Consider the following 25802-nt stretch of genomic DNA (forward strand, 5'->3'; position numbering starts at 1 on the left):
TTTACTGCAGCTCTCAGCTTCCCACCCTCCCCACCTCCTGCCCCACCACCAACCCCAGACATGGGGAATACCGAAATGACTGAGGGTGGGCGAGGGGTATGAGATGATAGGGGATGCGGTTGGGGAAGGGACGGGACTTCACAGGCACTAGCAGGGTGACCCCAGACATGCAGCAGGAGGAACCCTGGGCCATGGCTTTGCTCTAATTTCACTCTCCAGCCAAGTTCTACATTCATGTCTGATTCAGCCCCCCAGGCCCTGGATCACAGGCCTGGGCAAGTCCAGGGGAAGAGCTGTGAGAATGGCCAGCAGAGAAAGACCACCTCCTCCTCTTCTCAGTTGGGGAGACATCCTTCTGGCTTATCTGTCTGAGGTGAAGATACCGTGAGAGGGGCTAAACGTCTCGGACACATCAACGTAGCCCCCTTCCTGAGCCTGCGGAATGCTAATCACACCCAGTTTTGTGACAGTTTCCCTGGAGTAATGGCACCCTGCAAGGCCCCCTGCTGGCAGCCTTTCCATGGCAATACCCACGTACTTTGTTCAAATGCCATCTCCAGCTACCTGACCTTTAAGAAGTGAGGTTTCCCTGAAATATGTATGCAGTGTCTAAATAACTAAGCAGCATCGAGATCCATCTTTAAAAAAAAAAATCCCTTCTCTGAATGTTTTCAGCAAAACGTGAAGACCTCCTCTTGGCTGCATGAACACCAGGACTAAGCCCAGCCTCTTCCTCCAGGAGGGCTCTCAGGTCCCCTAAGGATCAGGCAGGGAAGCTCTTAGGGCCTCTGTAATTCATGGAAACAGTCACTGAATCAGAACCAAAGCTCAGAATGTGCTTGTCATAAACAAAGATTAGGAGACAAGTTGGAGAATTTGAGATCTGACCTAAATATCCCAGTTGGTCTCTTAAAACTAATTGGAAAAAAAATTTATTTTAATTTAAAGATATTGGGTTGAGGCTAGGAGGAGTCTCACAGAGCTGCAGCACCCTCCCCCACAACATCCATATAGAAACACCCCAGGCTGCGTCTCCAGATGGTGGGGCCTGCCAGTCATCACCTTGAACCCCTGGACCTGTCCCAGCCTGTTACAGACTGAGCAGCATCAGGGAAAGGAGATAAAGTTCCATACGCCCTGTAAACAGCTTGGGAAACAGCTGCTGCTTAAAAAGGCCAAAACTCGGGATTTCGATTTCATTCAGCCATGACACGCTTTTGGGGCAGTTGGTGTTGGGTTTGGGTAAGGTTTTGGGTTTTGCTCCATCACAGGCAGTAGAATGACAAGTCTTTAATACAGGAGGCCATCTGTGGCCCTGGGGACGTGTGTTTCTTCGTGACACAAACCTGAAGGGAAGGACTGCAGTTATGAGCAGTAATGGTGTGTGATTAGTTCATAAAAGTAATAAAGTTCCCTTCCAAAGCCCTGGTGGCATCATGTAGTACAGATAGCACATGGGGTGCACGTGAGGCTTAAGGACGTGTTTTTTGGGGGGTTGTTTTTATGACCATTCCCATTTCTGGCAGCTCTTCATCCATGACACTGGTGAGTGCTCCATCCTCCCCCAGTGGCGCCAACCTGCCTCCTGCCTCCCCCGTGCCAGCAGCGCTAACTAGGGCGGAAACCAGACCAGGCTCTCTCCATCCTCCCACACCACGGTGGCACTGGTTCCAGAACACAGCTGTCCCGGGACACCACGGGAGGCCTCTGTCTGGGTTCAGGCACCATCTCTGAGATGCCTGGGTCCCTACAGTCATTAATGGCTTTGTCAGGAGAGATCAGTACCCGCCAGAAATGAGCTCTCAGGGGGCGGGCACCCCTCCCGTTCATCCTCCTGCCTGCGGTGGCCAGTGGCTCCTCTAAGATTCAGTTCCTCTTTCTAAGCGCGTTTCTTCCTCGTGCCAAGGGGTTTGGCCTTTGTCAGAGTAACCAGACTTTGCGAAGTGGAAAGAATTGGATGGAGAGTGATGGATCTCACCTTTGGATGACCGCCGTGGTACACAGCAAACAAGCAAACCCTCGGGCGCTAAGCAAAATTCCACTGAGCTGCCAAACTTGCAAATGCCAGAGCAGAGCGAGGAATTAAAGACTACTGCTGAGTGGGTTTTGTTTGGCTTTTCCCCACCTGGAACCATCTAACATTCTTTTCTAAACAGGCTGTGATTTGCGGACAGGAAGCGCTGCGAGCGCACTGCCCTGGGGGTCTCAGAATCATTGCGCGTGTTTCGACTGATGCCTTCCCTGCAGAGGGAGGTGAGCACGGGCAGGGAGGGAGGGGAGAACCTACTCGTCGCTCCAGGCCCCCTTCCACTCCACTTCGCCCCACGGGTTCCGGAGTCTGATCAGCCTCTCAGGACAGCCCCGGAAATCCACCTGCAAGGGCCACACACAAAGGCATCTGAATCTCCACACCCACCCCTGCCGCCCTGCGTTCCTGTCTGCACCTGAGGGACTTGCATTCAATTCCTCAAAGGCCCCTAAACATTCTTCTTTTCACACAGTTTTTCAGGGCTTAGCTCTGTTTTTCACAATCTGGTTGAATAAATAGTGAGTCTAGCATAAAAAAACAAGCATCTGTCGGCTTTAACTTGACTTAAAATTTTATAGTTGACTGACTCAGTTCTTAATATATGAGACCCATTGATAATAAATGCCCTCCAACAAATACTAAGAGCAGAGCAATTAGCATTTCATGAGCTGGTGCTATGACCTGGGCACCAAGTTCGGCCTTTCAAATGCATTATCACCTCATTTAAACTTCACAACCATCCTATAAGTTGGGTGCTGTCATCATCTTCATTTTAATCTCCCTCAAAACTTTGAGACTCAGACAGGGTGGATATATGTACATGGATAACTGATTCACTCTGCTGTACACCTGAAACTAACACAACATTGTAAATAAAATATATTCCAATACAAATTTTAAAAACAACACTTCTGAGACCTAGACAGAGGGGTTGAATTATCCAAGATTACCTAGTTAGTAAGTAGTAGGTGGAGGACAGGCACCCAGGCAGCCTGTCTGAAAGCCCATACGTTCAGCCACCTTCCCCTGCTCTCTATGGAACCCCATTTGTGTATTTGCTCACACACACAAACACGATGAACTGTTCAGTCTTCAGGATCTGACCTCCCTTTGTATTCTCCATCATGCCCTCAGCCCAGTGTTTACACATTCATGCTGAATTCATGTTTGGAATTGACTTCATTAAGGAGCGTATTTGTGAAACACAAATACACAGAGTGAACATTAAGGCCTTTTTAATAAATAACAAAAACTAAGACACCATTGCATTTCCCTTTTTGCCTTAGCCCTCAGGAAACCCAAAGCAAAATTAATTTCTCTACTGTCTTTAGCCCGGACTGTCTTCTGTATTTTGCCTTTGTTGTATGGTTTTATTGAGTCTGTGCTTTTCATTGCAAACCACTGCACATCCTTTTTGGAAATAGACTATAGTAAATAAAAATAATGAAAAGCTTAACCCATGCTTTTTCCTTGGGCTGGAGAGTAAGGAACATCTGCGTTCCTCTCACTATCACACCCCACCTTGAAAGCTGGGGCACGTATTACTGCCTTTTTCACCTTGAGGATCCTATGGGTTTCCAGTGCTTTACCTGTCAAACATACCTCTTAGAAAGAGTGTGGATCTAACTGACAATTTCTACAACTTTCCTCCAAAACCTTCTGTCCCTTCCTGGCCACATCTCAGAGGAGAGCCTGCATTTAGTTAGAACCCATAAAGCTGTGGCTCAGAGAGGTTACGAAATCCATCTCTGAGTGGGTAAGAGGAAGAAGGGCCCTTGTAATGAGGAGGAGAGTGTCAGGGGCTCTGTGCAACCAGAGAGGCTGCACCCCAGCAGGGCAGGGAAGAACTGGATGGTGATCCCCTCTCTTTCTCTCTAGGATGCCAGGGATTTATGGTAACACCGTCACGCATTACCCTACCCATCCATCCTGGCCCAATTTTACCTCTTCAACTCCTGTGACAGAGTATGCGTGACCCTTAACCAGCTTCTGGCTGGTGATGGCTTCCGTTTCGGCTGCACTGGAGATCTGAATTGAGAATAAAGAAGTCCACTCAGAGTGGCTGAACTTGACCTTCTTGGGACCAGTCCTACAAGGCTTTCTAAGCATATGCTGCACAGCCAGAGGGTCCCAGTGCAGGACTGGGGATATATGCAGGCGGAGCAATTAACCCCAGGTCAACAGAGCTCTCTCCATCTACTCCTCTTTGATCAGGCCTGCCTGCCAGTCCTGGGAAATGACTGACAAGCCTTTAAAATGACATAGGAAGCTGGGAAGTAATTTATTCCCCAAGAGGGATCCCACGACTGCCTGCAGAAGATTAACCATGACAACCCCTCTGGACCGGTCCCAGTTCACCAGCGGGGGTCCCCAGAGTCCCTCCTCAATAGTCCCATGCCCTCCCCAGGGTCCACATCACTTCTCTACCAAAAATCACACATATCCTGCTGGGGTTTTTATAGAGAGCAGAAAGGGAGATTGTTCCTGCCTGGTCATTTATATGTGTGAGACCACCAGGTAAGGAGAGAAAGAGCAGGTGGAGGGGCTGGTGGCGTCCAGAGCATCACCCCTCGTTCAAAACCTCTTCCCTTTTCTTCAGTGAGCTCCAAGCCCCCATCATATACTGTTGATCACTGTATTTCCAAAAATCCCAAGATTACTTAGCCAAAAGGGGATAGCAAAAGTAGGGCCCAGGATCGAGGGGTCAAGACTACATTCTTAGGGCAATTCCTGCAGAACTAAAGGGGCTTGACACTTAGGGCTCCTAAAATTTCTGAGTTTATGAGACCAAACTCTGGTCCCTATCCATTAATTAGGTCTTGCCACCAGCTCCCACCTGCTAGGGACCAATATATCATGGGACTTACCCCGTAAGCCCCTGACTCTGGCCCAAAGCCTTCCCAGCCTCGAGCCCCCGATCTGGTCCCTTCCCTACCACACGCAGGGAGGAGAAGCAAAGAGAAACCATCCCAGCTCACGTCAATGGAGCAGGCCAGCAGAGACCCCGAGCGGAGGGCCTTCTGGATGATTTGGAACAGACTGGCCGGTGGCTTCTTCAGGTTATAAAACTCAGAGATGCCACCTGTGAAATCCTCAAACCCCTCCACCGTGGACCCTCCAGTGAGAGCCTCGTAAGAACCGTTGAGCCTGTTGGACGAGAAAGAACACGGGTATCATCCACAGCCATTAGCAAGGGGGTCCCGTGGGATGGGGCAGGAGTGCCGCTAGGACATGGTGCGCCCTGGAGGGCACAGGAGGGCCTTAGTCAGTTTCGTCTGTGGGCCAAGGAGGGGTTTAGGCACAGTTTCACAAGGCCAGCTCAGCACTCTGCCAGGCATGGATCTCAGAACACCTCTCACAAAGCCAAGTGCTCTTTCAAAAAGCAAAGTGCAGGACTTCCCTGGTGGGGTCCAGTGGTTAAGAATCTGCCTGCCAATGCAGGGGACACGGGTTTACAGGACACAAGCCTGCCTGCCTACAGCCCATGCTCCACAGCAAGAGAAGCCACCCTAATGAGAAGCCCAAGCATTGCAAATAGACAGCCTTTACTCGCTGCAACTAGAGAAAGCTTGAGCGCAGCAACGAAGACCCAGCACAGCCAAAAAATAATACATAAAAGTAAAAAGCAAAGTGTAATCCAGAGCTGACCTTGACATCTTGGGTTTTGGGGGAGTTGAGGGCATAGGTAAGGATGAAGGGGACCCTCCCTCAAGGCTGAGAGGACTCCTTTGGGGCTTGCTTTGGGAATAGGGCTGGGAAGGAACAGAGGTTACAGGAAAAGGGGACCAATCAATAAAATGAATTAAAAGAACCCCAAAGAAGACTTTGAACATTGAATGCCAGTGAAGAAGAATGACTCCCAAACAAAGGGTAGAGACTTTGGTGAATCTGATATCTAAGCATATTTGCTTTATTCTTCTTCTTCATCACTCTTTAAAAAACTCACATTGACCTAAGAACTGACCTGGAGGCTTTAAGAAGACAAAGCCAACATCCCAATTCACACATTCGTTTGGGACAGAGCTGAGCTTTGAACTCCTAGCCCAAATTTCTGTTTCTCTTAGTTATTGAGGATACTGTACTTGTGGGGTCTGGGTGGTGGGAAAGACTTGGTCAGGGTACCCAGAGCCAGGGGGGAGGGGGCAAGCTCCCCCAGCTCTGCGTGGTCTCCCAGCTCCTACCTGCACCACTTACTTGGCATAGGCCTTCTCCAGCAGTGCGCTCCAGAATTCACTGCCTTCTTCGGAATGCAGGAAGAGCAGCTTTCCATTCTTGGTGGGGAGCCTGTCGTCCACGACCACCTCCACCCACTCTCCATACTGCCAGAACTGGGGGAGGGAAATACAGCATCCGCTTACAGGGATGAGCCGACAGGCAGAGTCCGCGTCCTCAGGGGACCTCGGAAGGAGCCTCGGAGCTGGTTAATGCTCCAGCCTTTAATGAACTGAATCTGTCATTTAAGAGCAGGATCTGTCTTATTTGACGATGCCCATGGGAGATGCCAGTGAAAGCGGAAAAGAAGTCCAGAGGCCGAATTTGTGAATAAGAGAACCTGCACCTCGCTGCGGCAGCAGTGTGTGACTCGAGCCCACATCTCCTGACCCTCCCTCCAAGTGCTCTCCTCAGGGCCACGTGCCCTGGAGGAGACGGGAGGGGATAGGCGTGTGGATGATTGGAGGAACGCAGCAAAGCAATGGTTCTCAAACTCAAGACCGCGTCAGAATGCCCTGGAGGGATTGTTAGAACCTAGGCTACTGGGCCCCAAACCCGGATTTCCGATTCTTGGCATGGGTCCCCAGACTATGGAAAGTAGGGTCAGGGGCCAAGAGCTAGGCAGGATACCTGAAAACGAAAGATTCCTGCATAGTTCTCCTGGAAGCTCTGGTCCCTGGGAACCACGCGGTACAGCAGCTCTCGGTTCAAGGTGAGGGAGGCAATGGCCGCCAGCAGCCAGCAGTCACCTGCGCCGGGTCGAGGGGGACACACACTGGTCAGGCCAGGCCTGCAGGCTCGCTGCTTTCTTTGATTCACTGGCCCGTTCAGTCCAGAGTCATGTGACTCCCTTCTAGGTCAGATAATTGGACTCTCTTCCTTAGTGTGTGAAGGTCCCACAGCCTTCTTGGAAGTTCTTAGCTCCTCCCTCACCACCTCCCAAACACACAGACACACACACACACACACACACACACACACACACGCTGACCATTCCACATGTCCTAAGCACTCAAGAGTGGAGTAGAAAACAGAAAAGAAGAAGCAAAAACCAGCCTCTTTGATTCCTTAACAGCAATGTTAAGAAAACATCTGGGGGACTTCCCTGGTGGTCCAGTGGTTAAGAATCTGCTTTGCAATGCAGGGGATGTGAGTTTGATCCCTGGTCAGGGAACTAAGATCCCAAATGCCTCAGAGCAACTAGGCTCACACGCCACCGCTACTGAGCTCACATGCCACAGGTAGAGAGTCCGTGCGCTGCAACGAAAAACTCATGTGATGCGATGAAAATCCTACGTGATCCCACATGCTGCAACCAAGACCCGACATAGCCAAATAAATAAATATTAAAAAGAGGAAACGTTTGGTTGGGGGAAACACTGAAGCGATGTGGTGAGTGCAGGGGTGTGTGTGTGTGTGTGTGTGTGTGTGTGTGTGTGTGTTCCTTGCTCCTTGGCCTTGGGTAACAGAGTTGCCTCTTGGTGTCTGTTGGAGGACTGCCCTTTTACGTTTCACATCTCACCATGACAGGCTTGATCTCTCATTGCTTATAACACTCCTGAGATATTAATTAGCATGAAATTATCATACTTTTACGCACAGCAAATAAAAATTAAGAGAGGTTAAAAATGATAGGGCTCAGCGCTGGTCACTTTGGAGATCCAAGTAAATGTAAAAGAAAACAGAAAAATGCTTTCTGTACAAGTCAGGACACCCCCATGCCCAAGCCCCTGAGCACTGCCTCCCTGGAGGGCATCTTAATCCCCCATGGTGTTGACTCCAAAGGTGAACCACAGGCCCCAGAAACCCCTTACTGACTTTAGCATCCTGGGGTGGATCTAGCATCCTGGAATTGATGTACACTTGTGCCACATCCATCTACCTGCTTATTCTACACCAGTCTCTGAGATCTCAATGTCCCATGTGTGCTGCTTGTTGCATGAACGAGTAAGTCCATCCTCCCAGTCCAACAGCTGCCTCCTCCCCGTTTCATTCCAGAGCCCTGCTTCTAGGAGTCTAGGGTTTGGTGACAAGTTTGTCCATTCCTATCCCACTCAAATGGCTCCAAAACCCAGCCTGCGTGTCACAGCCTTCACCTTGTCCACAGAAACAAAATCTCAACATCCTCAGGTTATCTTCAGAGGAAGTCCCTTCAACCTTTCAGAGCTCCTCTGAGGACTTTGTCCAACTCCCTGTTTTCTTTCAATGCTGTGGCCCAGGTTGCATACATAATCCAAGATGTTCTCTCAGATGCAGGCTATCTGAGCAGGCAGTAAGTGAATAGTGGGCCAGGAACCCACCTCCGAGCATCTGTCACCTGCTCAGAACAGCTCCATCACCAGCTCATCCCAGAAAGCCTTTTGGTTTACCTGCCCTCATCTCTCTCAACAGAGAGGCTTCTGATTTGGTCCCATAGTAATTCCTTTCCCTCTACCTTTACCCAATCAGGCTCGTGTATTTTCTCTCTTTCCCTCTCTCACACAGTTACTTTTTGAAGAGCGTTTCTGACCCAGAAGGCAGCCTACTCCCTGCCTCCCACTCTCACTGACAAATGCCCTCTTCCCTAAAGCAGCAGGGCCTCCAGGTGGGACCAGATCCAGTAGCCAGAGGAGATAAAAATTGGTACAGCAGGCCTGAGACTGCAGCTTCTCATTAAAGAAGACTCGAGGGGGCCAGTACCTCGTTCAAAGACAACTTCCAAAGAGTAGATAAAATAACATATTCCCTTCTCTCACTCCAGCCTTCTTCCTGTTAACACATGTGACCATCTCATTCCTCTGCTCAGAAATCTTCGACTTCCTCCACTGCTCAAGAGCAAGATAAAAACTAATGGAGCATCAAGACCCTTCACGACATGCCTCCTTTCTACTTCCGCTGCCTGCCTCCCACTGTCCTCCCACCGTGAGTCTGGTCTCCAGATGAACTCGGAGCTGCATAAACACCATGCCCTGGTCTTTCCCAGCGCGCGTGTTCACTCATCCATCCCCCCGGCTTGTAGAGTCCTTGCTGTAACACCATCCCCTTTCTCCTCCTCCATGAAGCTTTCCCTGATGCTTCTCATCCTCCAGGCGCAGGTCACCTCTTTTTCTTTGTGTTTCCCAAAGACCTTGTTTATATCTGCTGCTGCTGCTGCTAAGTAGCTTCAGTCGTGTCCAACTCTGTGCGACCCCATAGACGGCAGCCCACCAGACTCCCCCGTCCCTGGGATTCTCCAGGCAAGAACACTGGAGTGGGTTGCTATTTCCTTCTCCAATGCATGAAAGTGAAAAGTGATAGTGAAGTCGCTCAGTCGTGTTCGACTCTTCGTGACCCCATGGACTGCAGCCTACCAGGCTCCTCCATCCATGGGATTTTCCAGACAAGAGTACTGGAGTGGGGTGCCATTGCCTTCTCCGCTTGTTTATATCGGGTTCACTCGGATTTTTCTGTACGCTGTTAAGGAAAAACCTGAACTAACTTTTTGGCCAATCCAGGACTTCTCGGTGCACAAGCTCTTCCCTGTCCAATTCCTGACGCACCTCGGTGCTCCATGTGCTCCATCCCCAGAGCCCCCAGCACCTTTCTGGGCCACTTGAACAAGACTGGCTTCCTCACCGTCGTCCCCACCCCATCTCCCGCCCAGTCCTCTGCATCTCTTCCTCAGAACAGGCACATGGATCCCTTCATCTTGGCATCCCCAGCAGGTAGCCAACACATAGCAGGGACTCAATGTTTAATGAATAAAAATAAATGTTTGCAGAGAAAGACAAGTATCATATGATTTCACTTATACGTGGAATCTAAAATATGATACACATGAGCTTATATACAAAGCAGAAACAGACTCATAGACATGGTAAACAAACTAATGGCTACCAAAGGGGGATGGGGAAGGATAAATTAGACTTTTGGGATTAGCAGATACAAACTACTAAATAAAACAGATGAACAACAAGGTCCTACCATAGCACAGGGAGCCATATTCAGTACCTTGTAATAAACCATAGTAGAAAAGAATATGAGAAAGAATTTATATATGTATAACCAAATAACTTTGCTATACACAAAAGTTGTAAATCAACTATAACTTAAAAAAATGTTTAAGAGTTTTTAAAAATTTGTAAATATGTGAAGGTAGTGCTAGTGGTAAAGAACCCAGCTGCCAATGCAGGAGACATAAGAGACGCAGATTCAATCCTTGGGTGGAGGAAGAACCCCTGGAGAAGGAGATGGCAACCCACTCCAGTATTCTTGCCTGGAGAATCCCAGGGACAGAGGAGTCCAGAGGGTCGCAGAGTCAGACACGACTGAAGTGACTTAGCCCGCACATACATGACCAAATGAGTCAATGATTCATATTTTTGTTCTTGTGCAAGTTCCCAGCAGCACCTCACATGTTTGCATCTGAACATCCCTGGTGTGTGGAGAGGTGGAGCCCAACGAGGACATGCCCTGAACGTGACAAGAGTCAGCTCTGCCAGTATCAGGGGCCTCAGCCTCTAGAGCCAGAGGGCAGAGGGAGACAAGGGAAGATCACCGCAGAGGCACAGGCCTCTGGGAGTGGGCAGTGACTGGTCCGCAACCCTCCCTGAGGCTGGTGGCCTCTCGCAGAGATCTGAGCACACCTCCCTTCACAACGAGTTGCTGCCTTGGTTCTCTTCTGATACCAATGTTCTTGCTGCCAGACAGGCTGCTTCCAACGGCCCACCTTAGACGTACTCCTTAGACGTTACAATTCACCACAAGGACACAAAGTGTCCCTCAGCTGCTGACATCAAAGGGGCTGCCCAGCTGGAGGAGAGTTTAATTTGTTCTTAATTTGCCTCATTCCTGACTTTTCCCCGGGTCTGCCAGCACAGGGCTGAGAGGAGATGCAGCGGGTACCGGGGCTCTGGGATGCCTGCCAGGGGCTCCGTAAGATATCGATGCACAATCATCACCAAGATGCTTTCTCTAAGGCACAGATCCAAATGAGCGTGTTCCTCTTCCGAGAACCCTCTTGGGAGGATAGACGTTTATGCTGTCGCTCAAAACATTTCAGAGATGTGTTTGGGGATCTGCCTGGACACCTGCACATATACATCGACTTCTCCTCCGTGGACTCACAGCTTGATCTTTGAGCACAATGTTAATATCCAAAAGCAACCGAGCGGCTTTTGAATCTCAGTTTAGTGGTGAAAAAGATGACAGAAAAAACTGGGAAAGAATCTTGATGGTCAAGGCCCTCCTCCCCAGCCACTCTCCAACGAGGGCAGGTTCCGGTTAGAGAGTCACCGACCAGGGAGCTAGAGAACGGCTCCTGCATCCCTGTCCTCGTGGGAAGCCTGGAACCACCCAAGCTTTGTTCTTCCCACTCCTTCTTCAGGTTTAACATGTATTAAAATAATAAGCTGACTTATTTTCTACTCCACTCAAACTTCCCACTCATTGCATGAGCAGGCTTCAGGGCTCTAGTAAACAGCAGGTAGATCCCAGTCATTATGATGGAGCTGCTGCCCTGCTTTGTGAAAAACATGTTTTAAGCCACTGAGGAAATGATAATCCTGAGTCAGGCTTTGTTAAAAACAAACAAACGAAAAACTCCAAATTAAAAATTTCCATTTACATGTTACCATCAAAGCTTGATGATCTAAACACCCAGTGTTAGGATAAGCCCTAGGTATCATGAACTGGGGCTATAATCTAAACGAATTTTTCAAGCTCAAGGGAAGAAGTGGAGATGCTTCTGGGCTACCGGGAGGAGAGAGGAAGAGAAAAAAAAGAGAGAAAAGGTCAGACATTGGAACCCCTGTTATCATTCCTCTTCCACCGGGAGGTTGACCAATGGCTGGAGCAGCAACAATAGCAAAACCACAGAGAGTTTTTAAAGAGGAAGCCAGAGCAGAGAGGATTTATGCCCAGCTTCCCACCGAGGACACGGGGAGCAGAATAAAAATGGCACCACAGAGAGCACGGGGTTGGCGGGGTTGGGGGTGGCGGTGGGGGGGCGGTGCTCGGGGAGATGCGAGAAGGTGGTAAAGAGCGCCCTCTAGGGACTTCCTGGCGCTCCAGCAGCTGAGACTCCATGCGCCCAGTGCAGGGGGCCAGGGTTTGACTGCTGGTCAGGGAACCAGATCCCACATGTCACAACTAAGAGTTTGCATGTCGCAACTAATAGCTGCTGCAGCCAAATAAATAAAAATACTAATATGCTTAAAAAAAAAAAAAAAAAGAGCACCCTCAAGTCTTCCTCTGCCATCAGGGCTAAGGGCAGGGAAGAGAAGGCAGGTCAATCCCACCACAGAGGCCATGGGTGACCGCCTGGCTCAGGGCCATGGAGGTGTGCCAGCATACTGAGGCAAGCCTGGGTCAGCCAGGGAAGAAGGTCCACCAGACCCCAACAGCACCAGCAGCACAGACCGCACACCGCACACCATTTCCAGCTCCATGAAACCAGGGAGACACAGGGGCCAGCCACCCTCCTCAAATAGCCTGGAGGACATTTGGCCTTTCCTTCCGTGCAGGCGCCGTCCTGGGGAGGCTGGAGAGGGGCCAGCCCTGAAGAAGCAAAAAAAAAAAAAATCACCCGAATAGAGAGACTGAAGGAGGAGCATTTACCAAAAAGGGACAAGAACCCGAAACAGGCTGAGGCAGAAATACCTTTTATTGGCCGGTTGCCGGGTCCCTCCCACTCACGGTCAGTGGAAATTGGGGCTCCCCAGCAAGCTGAGAGAAGCGAGAAGGATACAGAATACGTGACGATCGCATATCTGAATGTAATGCAGAGACTCTGACGCGCCTCTGTGTGCTTGTTTCCTAAAAACCCATCCTTACTCACAGCTGAGGCCTCCTGCGTCCTCTCCTCGCTGTAAGATGGCTGCAGGGGTTCACACTCGGGCTGCTGTTCTCACTCTGCACATCAGCACCAAGCAATCGCTGACGCCTCTCTCCTCCCCTCCCTCCCATGGGTGGACAGGCCTTTTCCTGCCCTCTGCATTCAACTCCTGCCTTCTTGGATGAACTGAAGCACATACGCACATGCTTGTGGCCATTCTCGCTTTGCTGACAATTCCCAGCTCTCTGGCTAGACCAAAAGCTGACTGGAGGCAGGCAGTGAGCTCCTGTCTTCGTAGACCTCAGCATACAATGCTTCAGTGAATGAAATCATTCTGGCCGGCCTGATCTGAAAACTCATACCTTAATTACGAGCAAGAAAGTCTCATAACTTAGCCCATTTAGCAGTTGAGATCTTGAACCAGGAGAAATAATACAGCATACATTCATGCTGCATAAGACTAGAATCAGATTGAGAATTTAGAGTTACTAGCCTAGTTAATAGGGGCTTCCCCGGTAGCTCAGCTGGGAAAGAATCTGCCTGCAATGCAGGAGACCCCAGTTCAATTCCTGGGTCAGGAAGATCCCCTGGAGAAGGGATAGGTTACCCAATCCAGTATACTTGGGCTTCCCTGATGGCTCAGATGGCACAGAATCCACCTGCAGTCCAGGAGACTTGGGTTCAATCCCTGAGTTGGGAAGATCCCCTGGAAGAGAGCATGGCAACTCACTCTAGTATTCTTGCCTGGAGAATCCCCTTGAACAGAGGAGCCTGATGGGCTTACAGTCCATCGGGTTGCAAAGAGTCGGACATGACTGAGCGACTAAGCACAGCACAGCATCCTAGTTAATAAAGCTCCTGTAAGTTTGGGATTAACAGATATACACTATCATGTATAAAATAAACAACAAGGACATAATGGAAGCACAGAGAACTATATTCAACATCATAATGGAACCTAACAACCTAATGGAAAAGAATCTGAAAAAGGATACATATATATTATTTATGATTCTTCAAACAGAATCACTTTGTTGTACAACTGAAACTAACACAACATTACAAATCAACTTACTTTAACATTTTTAAAGGAAAAATATTAAAAATAAAAAATCTCCCATAACATAGTATATCCAGCCAGAGCAGGTTTCTCTAGCTGAGCACTGCTGACACTTGGCTGGATGGCTCTGTGTTGCCAGCCATCCTGTGCTCTGTAGATATTCAACAGTACCCCTGGGCTCTGCCCACCAGGTGCCAGGACCACCTGCCTCCCAGCAGGACAACCAAAAATGTCTCCAGACACTGCCAACATGCCCTGGGATAGGGGATGGAGGATCATCTCCCACCCCCATTGAGACCTCATGAGCCAGAATATCCACAGCAAAATCGGGGGGTGAGGGAAGTCTGCGTTGGAGAAGGTTGGACAAAATGGCTTTGCATATGTCTCCAGTTCTCAACAATGGCTCAGTATGAAAATGTCACTGACGAGAATGATAATGATGTTTCCTTAGTCCATTACTCCTAGAGTCTTCTGGAAGCCACTTTCTTCTTCCCCCTTCCTTCTTTCACACCTGTCTTCACTAAAGAAAATTGTTAACACCCAAAGGAAAGCTCTGACTTGCTCCTCAAGGTTGGCACCCAAGCCAGAGTAGGGTGTCATCTTAGCCTGCTTCCAGCCTTTGCTCATCTCAGGATCCCAGGTGTAGCATGATTAGACTTAGGCCCCTCTACCTGGATTTGGAAGAGTGACTGTTTGACCTCTTGCAGACCTCCTGAGCTATATCATTCTACCATTCTTCTTTTCTGCAAATCATACAGACGCCAACCTTCACTGTTGCAGGCCAAGGCAAAGCTAGACATTCCTGAACTTGCACGACATCAGTGCCTCTGGGTCCCCTCACCCCCTCTCTGCAGCCTCGGTGGCCAGCCTCCATCCTAGCCTCCAACCCCCTTTCTAGGGTTGGCCCAGGATCACAGATGCCTGCCAGCCCAGGAGAGTCTGGCTCCAGCTCTGCAAGGGTCTTTTGGCATCCTCAGGGGTCCTGTTTACTCTGACATTATTGTCAACTGCTCCCTGCTCCCCCAAGCCACATCACTCCCTCCCTGGAGCAGTGCCTGCCCAGGCTGGTCTGGTGGTGCACAGGACCAGGGGAATGAATGAATCAGCCACATTCACACCCCCTGCATCCTACCAGAACCCTCCATTGACATTCCAGTCCTCTTTGAATCATTTAGTATATCTCCCCCACCTCATACCTGCCTCCAGCCCTCCTTGGAAAACATCTCTGTGAGGTTCCCTTCCCTCAAGTTTAGGGAGTATGTCCTGTATGTCAGTCACCATCACTCACCAGGACTTAGCAAGCATTGCTGGTGTAGGACACTGGGACAAGAGAGATGTAAAAGACATGACCCCTGCCTTCAGGGAGCCAGCAAGCTTAAAGGAGTCAAAATAGCATGGCTTTTGCCCTCAGAAAGCCTGGGTTTAAATTCTCAGGCCCCACTTTGCCTGCCAAGTAACGTGTAGCAATTCTTTAACTCTTGTGATCCGCGGTTCTCTAATCTGTAAAATGGGTTTATGTCTCACAATTTATCGTACAGGATCATTTGAGCAAAAAGAACTTATTTGTAGCAAGAGGGATGTTTAAACATAAATAGCAACTTCTAGTTAGGTAGAGAGGACATCAGGACATAAAAAATATAAGAGATGCATACGGATGTACATGTAACAGCAGACATATTTTTGAGGGTCTCTGGAGTATCTTGATTAATGGTCTCCTGAGGGTAAGCCAGCTTTTCTCTACCCCAACCCCATTTACCAATACAGTTTCAGGGAGGGCAGAGAGGGATGAGCAATAAGAGGTGGGCTTTAAAACTCCAGAGCAATGAGCAGGGGCCCGAATGGGGTGAGATGAGCCCAGAGGACAGTGTCTCTCGGACCCTCCCCAGTTGGGATTCAGAGAAAACCACTGTGGGGAATCTTCTACACCACAGAGGGAGTGGGCAGCCTCCACAGAATTAAGAATGTGGTGAGCCATGAGCTGACTCTCAGAAAATCCCCCAAGCTCCCCTGTGACCTCAACAAAAAAAAAGGCAGAGGCCAGTGCAGGCAGGAAATAGGCTGAGCAACCCTGGCAGACACAGCTAGTCTGCACACGGGGCCCCAGCCGACCGGGCCTCTGGCATCATCTTGGGCCTCCATCACCATCTTGGGAAGGAGAGGGCAGAGGAGAGCGATCTGGAAGGCTAAACAGTTACCCCAAGGGAACAAGCTATACCAAAGAAGGCTCTTTCAACTACTGGGTTGGACAAAGTTTCAGGCTGAACTGGACTAAGTGTAGTCCCCCACTTCGCTAGGCAGGGCTCCTGAGGAAGATGAAAGCAGCTTTAGATCTCAGACATGCGCTAAGTGCCAAACCCAGAGACTCCAGAGAGGCTGCCTGAGATGAACTTTCAGGAAGTCTCCCACAATAAGCAACATTTCTGCTCAGATGCGACGACTCCACTGGCCTTTCTAAGGCCAAACAGAAGCCTCTGTGCCTCCTGGAATAGCAGCCGGGGGCTCTCAGGCTCTGTCTGCGGCTGTCTCTTTCCTGGGTCAAAGGAAACACGTCCGGGAACAGGTCACACTCACACGGCAGACATGAGCCCTACATCCGGCTTCTCTGCCCGGGTCCATGCAGCGTTAGCACTTCCCAATGTGAATCTCGTGTCAAGTGCCTGCACCTTCTTGGAACCTGCGGGTGTACTGTGGGCTAGAGGACTGTGCACATCCCGTCCCCAATAAACCCTGCCACGTCCTGAGGTAGATTAATCCGATGGTTTCTGTGAGTTCTTACAAAATGGAAATGAGAGGAAAAGGCATTCCAGACTCAGCCCTTCATCTTCCAAGAGTTTCCCTGAAATCGCATAAGTGCCCCCGTCCTTGTTAGTGTTCCCCACAGCAGGAGGGTATCTTCCTGCCTTTGAACCTTTCCAGCTCTGCACTGGGTGAGGCAGGCATCTAGTCCCCACTTTCCAGATTCGTAACACTGAGGCCCTGAGCAGCTCAAGGTCAGTCAGTGTCAGAGTCAGGTCTAGCCCAGCAAGATGATTAGCCTGCTGCATTCCCACACCCCGCGGAGCCCTCAGAAGCCAAAGCAAATGGAATTATCCCACCATATGAAATGTTATGCCCTAGATGTCTGGGCAAGAGGCTCATTTGCAGGATTTCATGAAATTGATGAAAGTGACTTTGGAGGCCTGTTCCTCAACCAAACCCAAAAAGAACCTGGCAGAGTGGCAGCGGTGACAGCTAAGGAAGAGAAGACGGGGTTCCAGGCACAGTGGGCGCTGCAAGGGAACAGTGAAAGCATCAAAGGATTGAAAATGGACCTTGGGGAAAGTGGGGAAGCCTTGAACGTTTCCATGATTCTGCATCAAAAGTCAAGGGAGAAGTGGAAGGTGTCACATCCCATGGCCTTGTCTTTTTTTTTTATTCAGAAAAAACACACCCCTCAAAAGTCAACAACTGGGACTTCCAGGGTGGTCTGCAGGTAAGACTCCAAGCTCTGAATGCAGGAGGCCTAGGTTTGATCCCTGGCCAAGGAACTAGATGCTGCATGGCTTAACTAAAGATTCTGTGTGCCACAATTAAGACCCAGTGCAGCCAAATAAATAAATAATATTTTTCTTTAAAAAATCAACAATTGAAGCAATCTAAATATCTATCAATAGATGAGTGGATATAAGATGATGGGGCCGATACATACAATGGAATACTATGCGGCTATTAAAAAGACTGAATTTTTGCCATTTGGTGGCTGCCAAGGTCTATTGAAAGGGAGAAGTGGAGAGATATTAAATTGGTATAAAATTTCAGTTGTCTAAGATTAATTCTAGAGATCTGCTACAGGACATACTATATCTGATATGGTGCCTACAGTTAACAATAGTCTATTGTGCACTTGACAGTTTAAGAAGGTAGATCTCATGTGAAATGGTCTTACCAGAAAAGTCAATAAAATGAAACAAAGGAACATGAGGAAACATTTGGAGGTGAGAGATATTACTTTGATTGTGGTGATGGTTTCACAGGTGTATGCTGTCTCGAAACTCATTAAACTGTATACATTAAAAAAGAAAAAAAGAAAACTATAGTCATGGAGATCTAACATGGCCTTTTGGAAGTACCTGGATTTGTGAGGCCCATGAAAGAAAAAGGATGAAAGGACCGTCCTTGTAGATCAAATAAAAACACAAGCCGGGAAAAGAAGCCAACAGTTGATTCATTCTAAGATCTAGCACAAAGCTGCAGTTATTGCATGAGAGCTGCAAAAATCTAAGAAAACATTTTTTCAGAATTTTTTTGTATCATTGTTCAAAGTGGCATACACCAAACCTTTTTAGACACTATTTACCGTTGAAGGTGGGCCTCTTCTGATACAGCTCATCCTCATATAATGAGGGTTTCTCGTCTTGCGGCTCGTCTGTCGAAGGGTGTTTCCACTCTCCCCACTACTGCAGCACACCTGGTGGAACTTGCCCTTGGTGACAAGCTTCCCCATGGGCCCACTGCCCAGGACCAGAGCCCCGAATTCTTCCCCCAGCGTCACGGCCCTGCACCGTCCGGCAGCTCCCTGCTTTCCACCCCCAGCCTCTGTGCCCCTGCTCCGTCTGGGCTGCAGCCCCTCCACTTTCCTTCAAGTGCTCCCTGGTGTCCCGCTTTTCCTAGATAAAGGACCCTTGCTTATATTCCTTCTGTTGCCTGAAGCCCTCCTCACTGGGAGAGGAGACACAGTGCCAGTTTGTTCAAAGAAGACACTTAATATGGGTAAAATGAAGGAGTGAGCTGTGAAAGTTCTTCCTGATTGTGACAGATTTAAATGTCTGTTAAGACATATATCACTTCACTCTTGGGAGCATCCCACTGTCAACCACCCCTGGATCTGCCACCTAATCCGCACCTCCTGCTGTGCCTGTAAATGAAGAACCTAGCACACCTTACTGGAGAAGGCCGTGGCACCCCACTGCAGTGCTCGTGCCTGGGAAATCCCATGGACAGAGGAGCTTGAGAGGCTTGCAGTCCATGGGGTCACGAGGAGTCGGACACGACTGAGTGACTTCACTTTCACTTTTCACTTTCATGCATTGGAGGAGGAAATGGCAACCCACTCCAGTGTTCTTGCCTGGAGAATCCCAGGGACGGGGGAGCCTGGTGGGCTGCTGTCTATGGCGTCGCACAGAGTCGGACAAGACTGATGCGACTTAGCAGCAGCACACCTTACTGGAACATCTTCACTTTATGGTTGCGCTAGAGCAAGGTACCATTGTTCTAGAAGCAGGATCCCAGAGCACGTCAATCCTTAGTATTTTGAATGTCCAGAAGCAGGGGGTGGGATACTGGGGTAACCCTGGGAGGAATATCACCAATACATTTTCCAGGATTAGCCCCCAAATCCTATCGGTATTTTTCTGAACAATGGTGGCGTGATTCCTTATGGCAAGTATAATTTTTACATCCTCAAAATCACTCCTTTCAAGCTGCAGTATATATAATAAAGCACACTAAATAATCCACTTCTGCGGCTCCCCCCATAGGTCAGCTCGCATCGCCACTCCTGGTTCCCATGACTACCCAGAAGGCAGCCTTCACATCTGACAGCAGAGCTGGGCACCCAAGGCAGCCAGAACCCATCACTACATTCGGCACAGGGTAATTCTGGGCAAGGGGATGGGGGTGGGGGGATTGGTCTTCAGCTTCCAGGAGCTCAGAGCATCCCAGAGAGTTAATGCAGCATCAAAAAAGAAGAAGAAAATGGGAAAGGTTGGCAGGTCATCTTTTGAGTCAGAGGCCATCTTGCTTTACCTTCAAAGTGATCAGTGGGGAAGAAAAAAGAAAACTCTTCATAGTTGAGGGAACTTATTTAAATTATTTCAGAATTTCTTTCTAGTTGTTCAGGGAGCCCCACCCCGCCCCGCCCCAGGCCAATTCTCATCTAATTTCTTCTATTGTTGAAGGAATAAGGTTGATAACATGACACTGCTTGAGGTCATCCTATCCCCAAACCCCCTGTTTCAAATCATAACTTAAATGCTATTTAGAAGGGGAAATTTCTTATATAGATTATAAAAATGAAATTGATTCAAAGGAGGGGAAAAAAATCAGTAAGTAAATACATTTGGGGCTTATGTAAATACATCTCAGAGCTAGTTTCCAGGAACTGGCTTGCTTACTGAGTTTAATTATAATACCCTTTGGATTCAAACGCCAGAAGCCAGGTTCCAATGGAGAGAGAAATAAAAAGATAAGTGCTAAAGATTCATCACAAGCTCTGGCCCAGGCTGAAACACAATGAGGTAAAAAGTGATCTTTCACTGTTTGTGCTGAGGCAGAATAAGCATGCATGCATGCTAAGTCGCTTCAGTCGTGTCCGACTCTTTGCAACCCCATGGACTGTAGCCCGCCAGGCTCCTCTGTCCATGGGATTCTCCAGGCAAGAATATTGGAGTGGGTTGCCACGTCCTCCTCCAGGGGATTTTCCTGACTCAGGGATCGAACCTGCTTTTTTACATCTCCTGGATTGGCAATTGGGTTCTTTACCACTAGTGCCACCTAGGAAGCCTGAAGCAGAGTCCATGGCTTATCAAACGCCTAATTCCAAAAACGATGGTAAACGGTGTGGCACCCCCAGATCGGTCCTGGGATCCTTGGGCTTCAAATGTACCTGTGGGTCCTCAAAGTGCGACAAACATGAAACACAGCCTAAAGGAGAGTCTCCACAAGATGAGGATGGCCTTCCACATATTAAAACATAGGGTGGAAGGACTTCCTGATATTCCGATAGTCCAGTCGTTAAGACACGGTGCTTTCACTGCAGGGGGCACAGATTCAATCCCCAGTTGGGGAACTAAGATCCCACACGCCATGCAGCACAGCCAAGAAACAAACAAAAAAAAGAGAGCAGGTAAGTGAGCTCAGATATAAAGTGCCTGGAGCCCAGTAGGGTGTTGTCAACAGAAAACAAGGTATTTTTATGCTGGGGAAACATCCTGAGTACAATGACAAAGAGCAAAAAGATGGAAAAAGAGACAGAAAGGAATCAAAGCTCTTAGGAGGAGGGGCAGAGGTGACCCTGGCCAGGTCTCTGGGCAGGGGACCACAGAGAAAGCAATTTCCAGCAGCAGCCAGGGCAGGCATGCCTGGGGCTGGTCTACAAAAGAATAGGGTTTCTTCGAAGACGAGAGTAAGGACGGTGAGCAGCAGTTCAAGAGGCTCAGCAGGGTAAAAGTTGATTAGAATGCAGAAAATCCAAAAGGCCAATGGCATAACTCGAGCCCAGTAGGGCCATAGTGTAGAGAAAAGAGGATAAACCAGTCACAACTGGCTCACAGATCTGCTGGGCTTGGGCAGTGCTGGCCGGCATAGTGATGAGCGTGTCTGAACTGGGAGCTTTCACATAAACAACCGGATTTCTGGCTTCTCTTAAAAACTACCAAATCCAGCCAAAATTCCTGTAGTCATTCTGCAAATATTCATTAAGCATCTACTCTGTGCCAAGCAATATTCTAGGCCCTAAGGATATAACAGTGGGCGGGGTGGAAATCCTCCATGTGATGGAGTTTCCATTTTAGTGGGGTAGACAAGCTAAATAAATCCATGTGCCTGGTGGCATATATATATGCCATGAAGGAAAAGGAAGCCAGGTGGGATGAGTGAGAGTCACAAGGGGGCTGCTTTTGAAGGTAGGGCAGTCGGGGTTAGCCTCCTGGTTCCTTGGGTACCATCCCGTTCAAGCTGGGGGATGGCTCCCTGTCGTGCAGGGTGTGGTCTCCAGCTTGCCACAGTCACCACTGCTCTCTCTTGTTACCTACTCCTGGCCTAGAGGAGCAGGCAAAAGGGCAAGATGGCAAGAGGGAGGCGACAGAAACTGGCAGGGCCAGGAGAAAGTCCCTGAAAGAGACAGGCATCTGGGAAGGGCTTGTAAAAGGCTTAAACCAGGGCAATGGAGACACTGCTTGTTCTCTGTCTTCAAATCAGTGCAGCCTCTTAGAACAAAGGAAGCATCTGTCCTTCCAGTGAGCAGGTGGCATGGTGTTGCTTCCGGGAGGACCACCTCATGTGGGAGGAGAGAGCAGAGGAGGGGAAAGGAGGACCCATGTTTCTGTCCTGCGGGTGGTGGGAACCAAAGGTATAACCTGTGGACTGCAGCTCAGATGCACCTGCAGAAGCTTCTAGTAAACGCCCCCAGACTGAACCAAACCTCATGGAGGCCCAAGCACAGCCGGTAGCCTCGTGCTTCCTGCTCCTGCACCAGGTGGCCTCCAGCTCAGCTGCTTGCTCTCGGTGAGGAGCCCCTGCACACAGCACACACAGGCTCCCTGCAGGCTTGGGGACCCAATGTAGCATCCTCAGTGCTCCGTCAACGACCCTATCTGCCGCCGGCCCCCGGGCTTCTGGAATGATGCCCTTTGACCGGCCTCATTTGGGGGGGCAGCGGTGTGCCCCCTAAGAAGCCAGAGAGGGTGGAAGGAACCCAAGACTCACAGCCGGTGCCTGATGGGGAAATTGTCCTTGGGCCCTGGGGTGGTGTCTGAAATGTGGGGACCTAACCCAGAGATGGGAGTTCCCTGAGGCACAAAGTCGGGCCTTAACAGTGGGGGTCCTATTGGGTCCGTGGATGACGCTACAATTATGGTCCTCTAAAAATATAGGACAGAAGTATTGGGTTGGCCAAAAAGTTCGTTTGGGGTTTTCCGTAAGCTGCTACAGAAATATCTGAACAAACTTTCTGGCCGACCCAATGTGTCTGCCACCACCTCTCTGAGCAGGAGTCAGCCAGACTCTGAACTGGGTTTTCAGACCCAAACCTCAGGCTGCTCAGCCAAGGCGGAGCTCGACAAGCACTTCCTCCACCGGCTGGTACCACTTGCCACTTCCTTATCAGTTTAGTAACCTCCAGGGCAAGAGTGGGTCTCCCTAGGGACTCACTGGCTGGCCTGCACTTTTTGCATCTCTCTTAAGAAGTGAGAGATAGTCAGGACATCTCTTAGTAAAACTGAAGGGCACTGACAAAATTCCCTTTGCTGCAAAAAGAAATCTACTCCTGGTAGAAGCAGCCTAATATCCTAGTAATGCAGAGTTCTTAATCTTTCCTATGTCTGGACCCTTTGGCAGTTTAGTGAAATCAAGATCTGATCCCAGGATAATATTTCTAAATGGATAAAATAAAATATAGGACTACAGAAACTATATTGAAACTATTATTGAAATATGTTTTAAAATTATACTAAGGTTTCTACTTCTTTATTAATATTCTATATAAAAGATTTGGAGTGGGGTCTAATAAATAGCATAATTATGAAGTAAGATGAATATAAGTGGTATTTTGAGATATTTGCAACAATCGTAATGTAATATGAATATAATCCATAATTTCTATTACTGTGCTTCACTGCTTGCATTCATACCAAAAGGAAATAACTTAGTGAGGGTTAGTGTAACTAAAGATGTAAGAGTCCAATTCTTTCATGCTCTTAAGATTCTGTTCTACATACAAATCCTCCTTAATACATTGGTTCAAATTCATACTAAAGTGTAAATGGCTGTCCTGGGCCCTTTTCTCAGAGTGGATGAGACAATGGTGTTAGCGGGACCAAACATGAGGACAGTAAGCACTAGGGATCAAATAGAGGGAAAGATATTTCACAAAGAAGGGGAATCACTGAAAGCAGGAGAAGACCATTAACAAAAGCAAACTTCCCCATGTCACTTAATGACTGGGCTACAAGTTACTGTCATCTGCAGAAGTCTAACCCTGTACTCTCCAGAACCAATGAGGGGCTCTGGTCCCTTTGAGTTCTCTGAGGCTTCCCTGGATTTCTCATTAAAAGTAACTAGTGAATTGACTTACTTTGCCCCAGCCCTCAAAGGATGCTACAGATCAAAAGGTATCAAGAAAAATGCCTGTGAAGATACTGACATCAGCCCCAACTGCTGAGGGCTGTGGGGGCCTGGCCTCTGTTGCAGGAGAGCAGGCCTCTCTTGGTGGGGCGAGTGTGACTCACAGAGAAAAATCGATGCAAGGGTTGCATCAGAGAAGGTGCCTGGATTTAGGTGTCCCTGTTCACTCTTTTTTGTCTATAGAGACAAGTGAAACCAGCCAGTCATTCCTTTTTTGAAACAAAAATATCAAATATAAAAACCCTACTTGAGAAATACAACAAAGATGAAAAAGACATCAATTTCATAAAGGTGAAGAGGAAAACCAAGTCACTAGAGAAAGGAAGAGATAAGAACACATGAACACACACACACAGAGAAGTCGGAGAGTGGAAAATAGCAGGATAAAAAGAGAGACCCCAATACTCACCAAACCCTTCAACGGAAAGTTTAGCTCCCTCACTAATCCTGCTCCAAATGGAAAATAAACCACCACTAGATCAAAAGCCTAGATAAACATAGTTTCACATTTGTTATTCAGAAAGCATGCTAATTCCTATCTAAATTCTTCAAGTCTCTGTCTCTCCTTTGTTAAGGAAGAAAATCTCCTGCTCCTCATTCCTGAGAGCAGCAGGGCACAAAAGATGCCCAAAGACACGTAAAGTCCTGTTGCACTTTGACAACTGTAGGCATAAGTGATACCCTGACTCAATGTTTCCCCACTTGAGGATGCAGGATGGGGAGGGTGGTGGGCCTGCGTGGTTCTGCTGAGCCTGGGAGAGACAGGCTGACTCAGAGCAGAGTCCTCTCCTGGGGGCCACAAGATCTAGAAAGCAGAAGGAGCTGGCTTCCTCCCCATGTTCCTTTACTCACAGCCACCACAGGGCCTTAGGACAACGTCATTCCTGATGTCCCTGGGACCTAAGTACTTTTGGTGATCTGAGAATGCCAACAAGCTGGTTTGCGTGAACTTTGAAATCCTTGAAAAATAAAGACAACCCACAAACTGCAGAACAATTATACCAAAGAAATTCTTGCACTGTTAATAAAGTTCTAGAACCCACAACAGATTTCCTAACCTGGGGATCTAGCAAAGGGACTGAGAACCCCCAGAAAATTTACCCAGACTTGCCTGTGAGTGTCCAGGAATCTCCAGCAGAGGCATGGGTCAGCAGTGGCCTGCTGCAGGGTCAGGGGCATTGAGTGAGGCAGTGTGTGCCTGGGACCTTTTGAAGGGGGTCACCATTATCTTCATTACCTCCAGGACAGTTTGGTCTCAGGTCAAAGAACAGGGAAGGAACACAGCCCTTCCCGTCAACAGAAAATTGGATTAAAGATTTACTGAGCATGGCCCCACCCATGAGAACAAGACCCAGTTTCCCCCACAGTCAGTCTCTCCCATCAGGAAGCTTCCATAAGCCTCTTATCCTTATCAGAGGGTGGACAGAATGAAAACCACAATCACAGAAAACTAATCAAACTGATCACATGGACCACAGTCTTGTCTAACTCAATGAAACTATGAGCCAGGCCCTGTAGGGCCGCCCAAGACGGACGGGTCATGGGGGAAAGTTCTGACAAAATGTGGTCCACTGGAGAAAGGAATGGCAAACCACTTTGGTATTCTTGCCTTAAGAACCCCACAAACAGTATGAAAAGGCAAAAAGATATGACACTGGAAAGATGAACTCCCCAGGTCGGTAGGTGCCCAGTATGCTACTGGAGAAGAGTGGAGAAATAACTCCAGAAAGAATGAAGAGACGGAGCCAAAGCATAAACAATGCCCATTTGTGGATGTGACTGGTGATGGAAGTAAAGTCCGATGCTATAAAGAACAATACTCCCTAGGA

General features: G+C 48.6%; 1 protein-coding gene across 1 annotated transcript in view; it reads right to left on the minus strand.

The window, feature by feature from the left end:
- CAPN8 (calpain 8) overlaps positions 1-25802 on the minus strand; it is a 68527-nt gene that overhangs the window by 26081 nt on the left and 16644 nt on the right. Inside the window, exons 3-7 of the mRNA XM_070768016.1 lie at positions 6872-6990; positions 6224-6357; positions 5008-5176; positions 3974-4057; positions 2288-2373 (exon numbers count right to left, since the gene is read on the minus strand). Coding sequence (XP_070624117.1) covers positions 2288-2373; positions 3974-4057; positions 5008-5176; positions 6224-6357; positions 6872-6990 — 592 coding nt within the window. The remainder of the gene's footprint in view (positions 1-2287; positions 2374-3973; positions 4058-5007; positions 5177-6223; positions 6358-6871; positions 6991-25802) is intronic.

The sequence above is a fragment of the Bos indicus genome, chromosome 16 (assembly GCF_029378745.1).
Source record: "Bos indicus isolate NIAB-ARS_2022 breed Sahiwal x Tharparkar chromosome 16, NIAB-ARS_B.indTharparkar_mat_pri_1.0, whole genome shotgun sequence".
NCBI classification, from domain to species: domain Eukaryota; kingdom Metazoa; phylum Chordata; class Mammalia; order Artiodactyla; family Bovidae; genus Bos; species Bos indicus.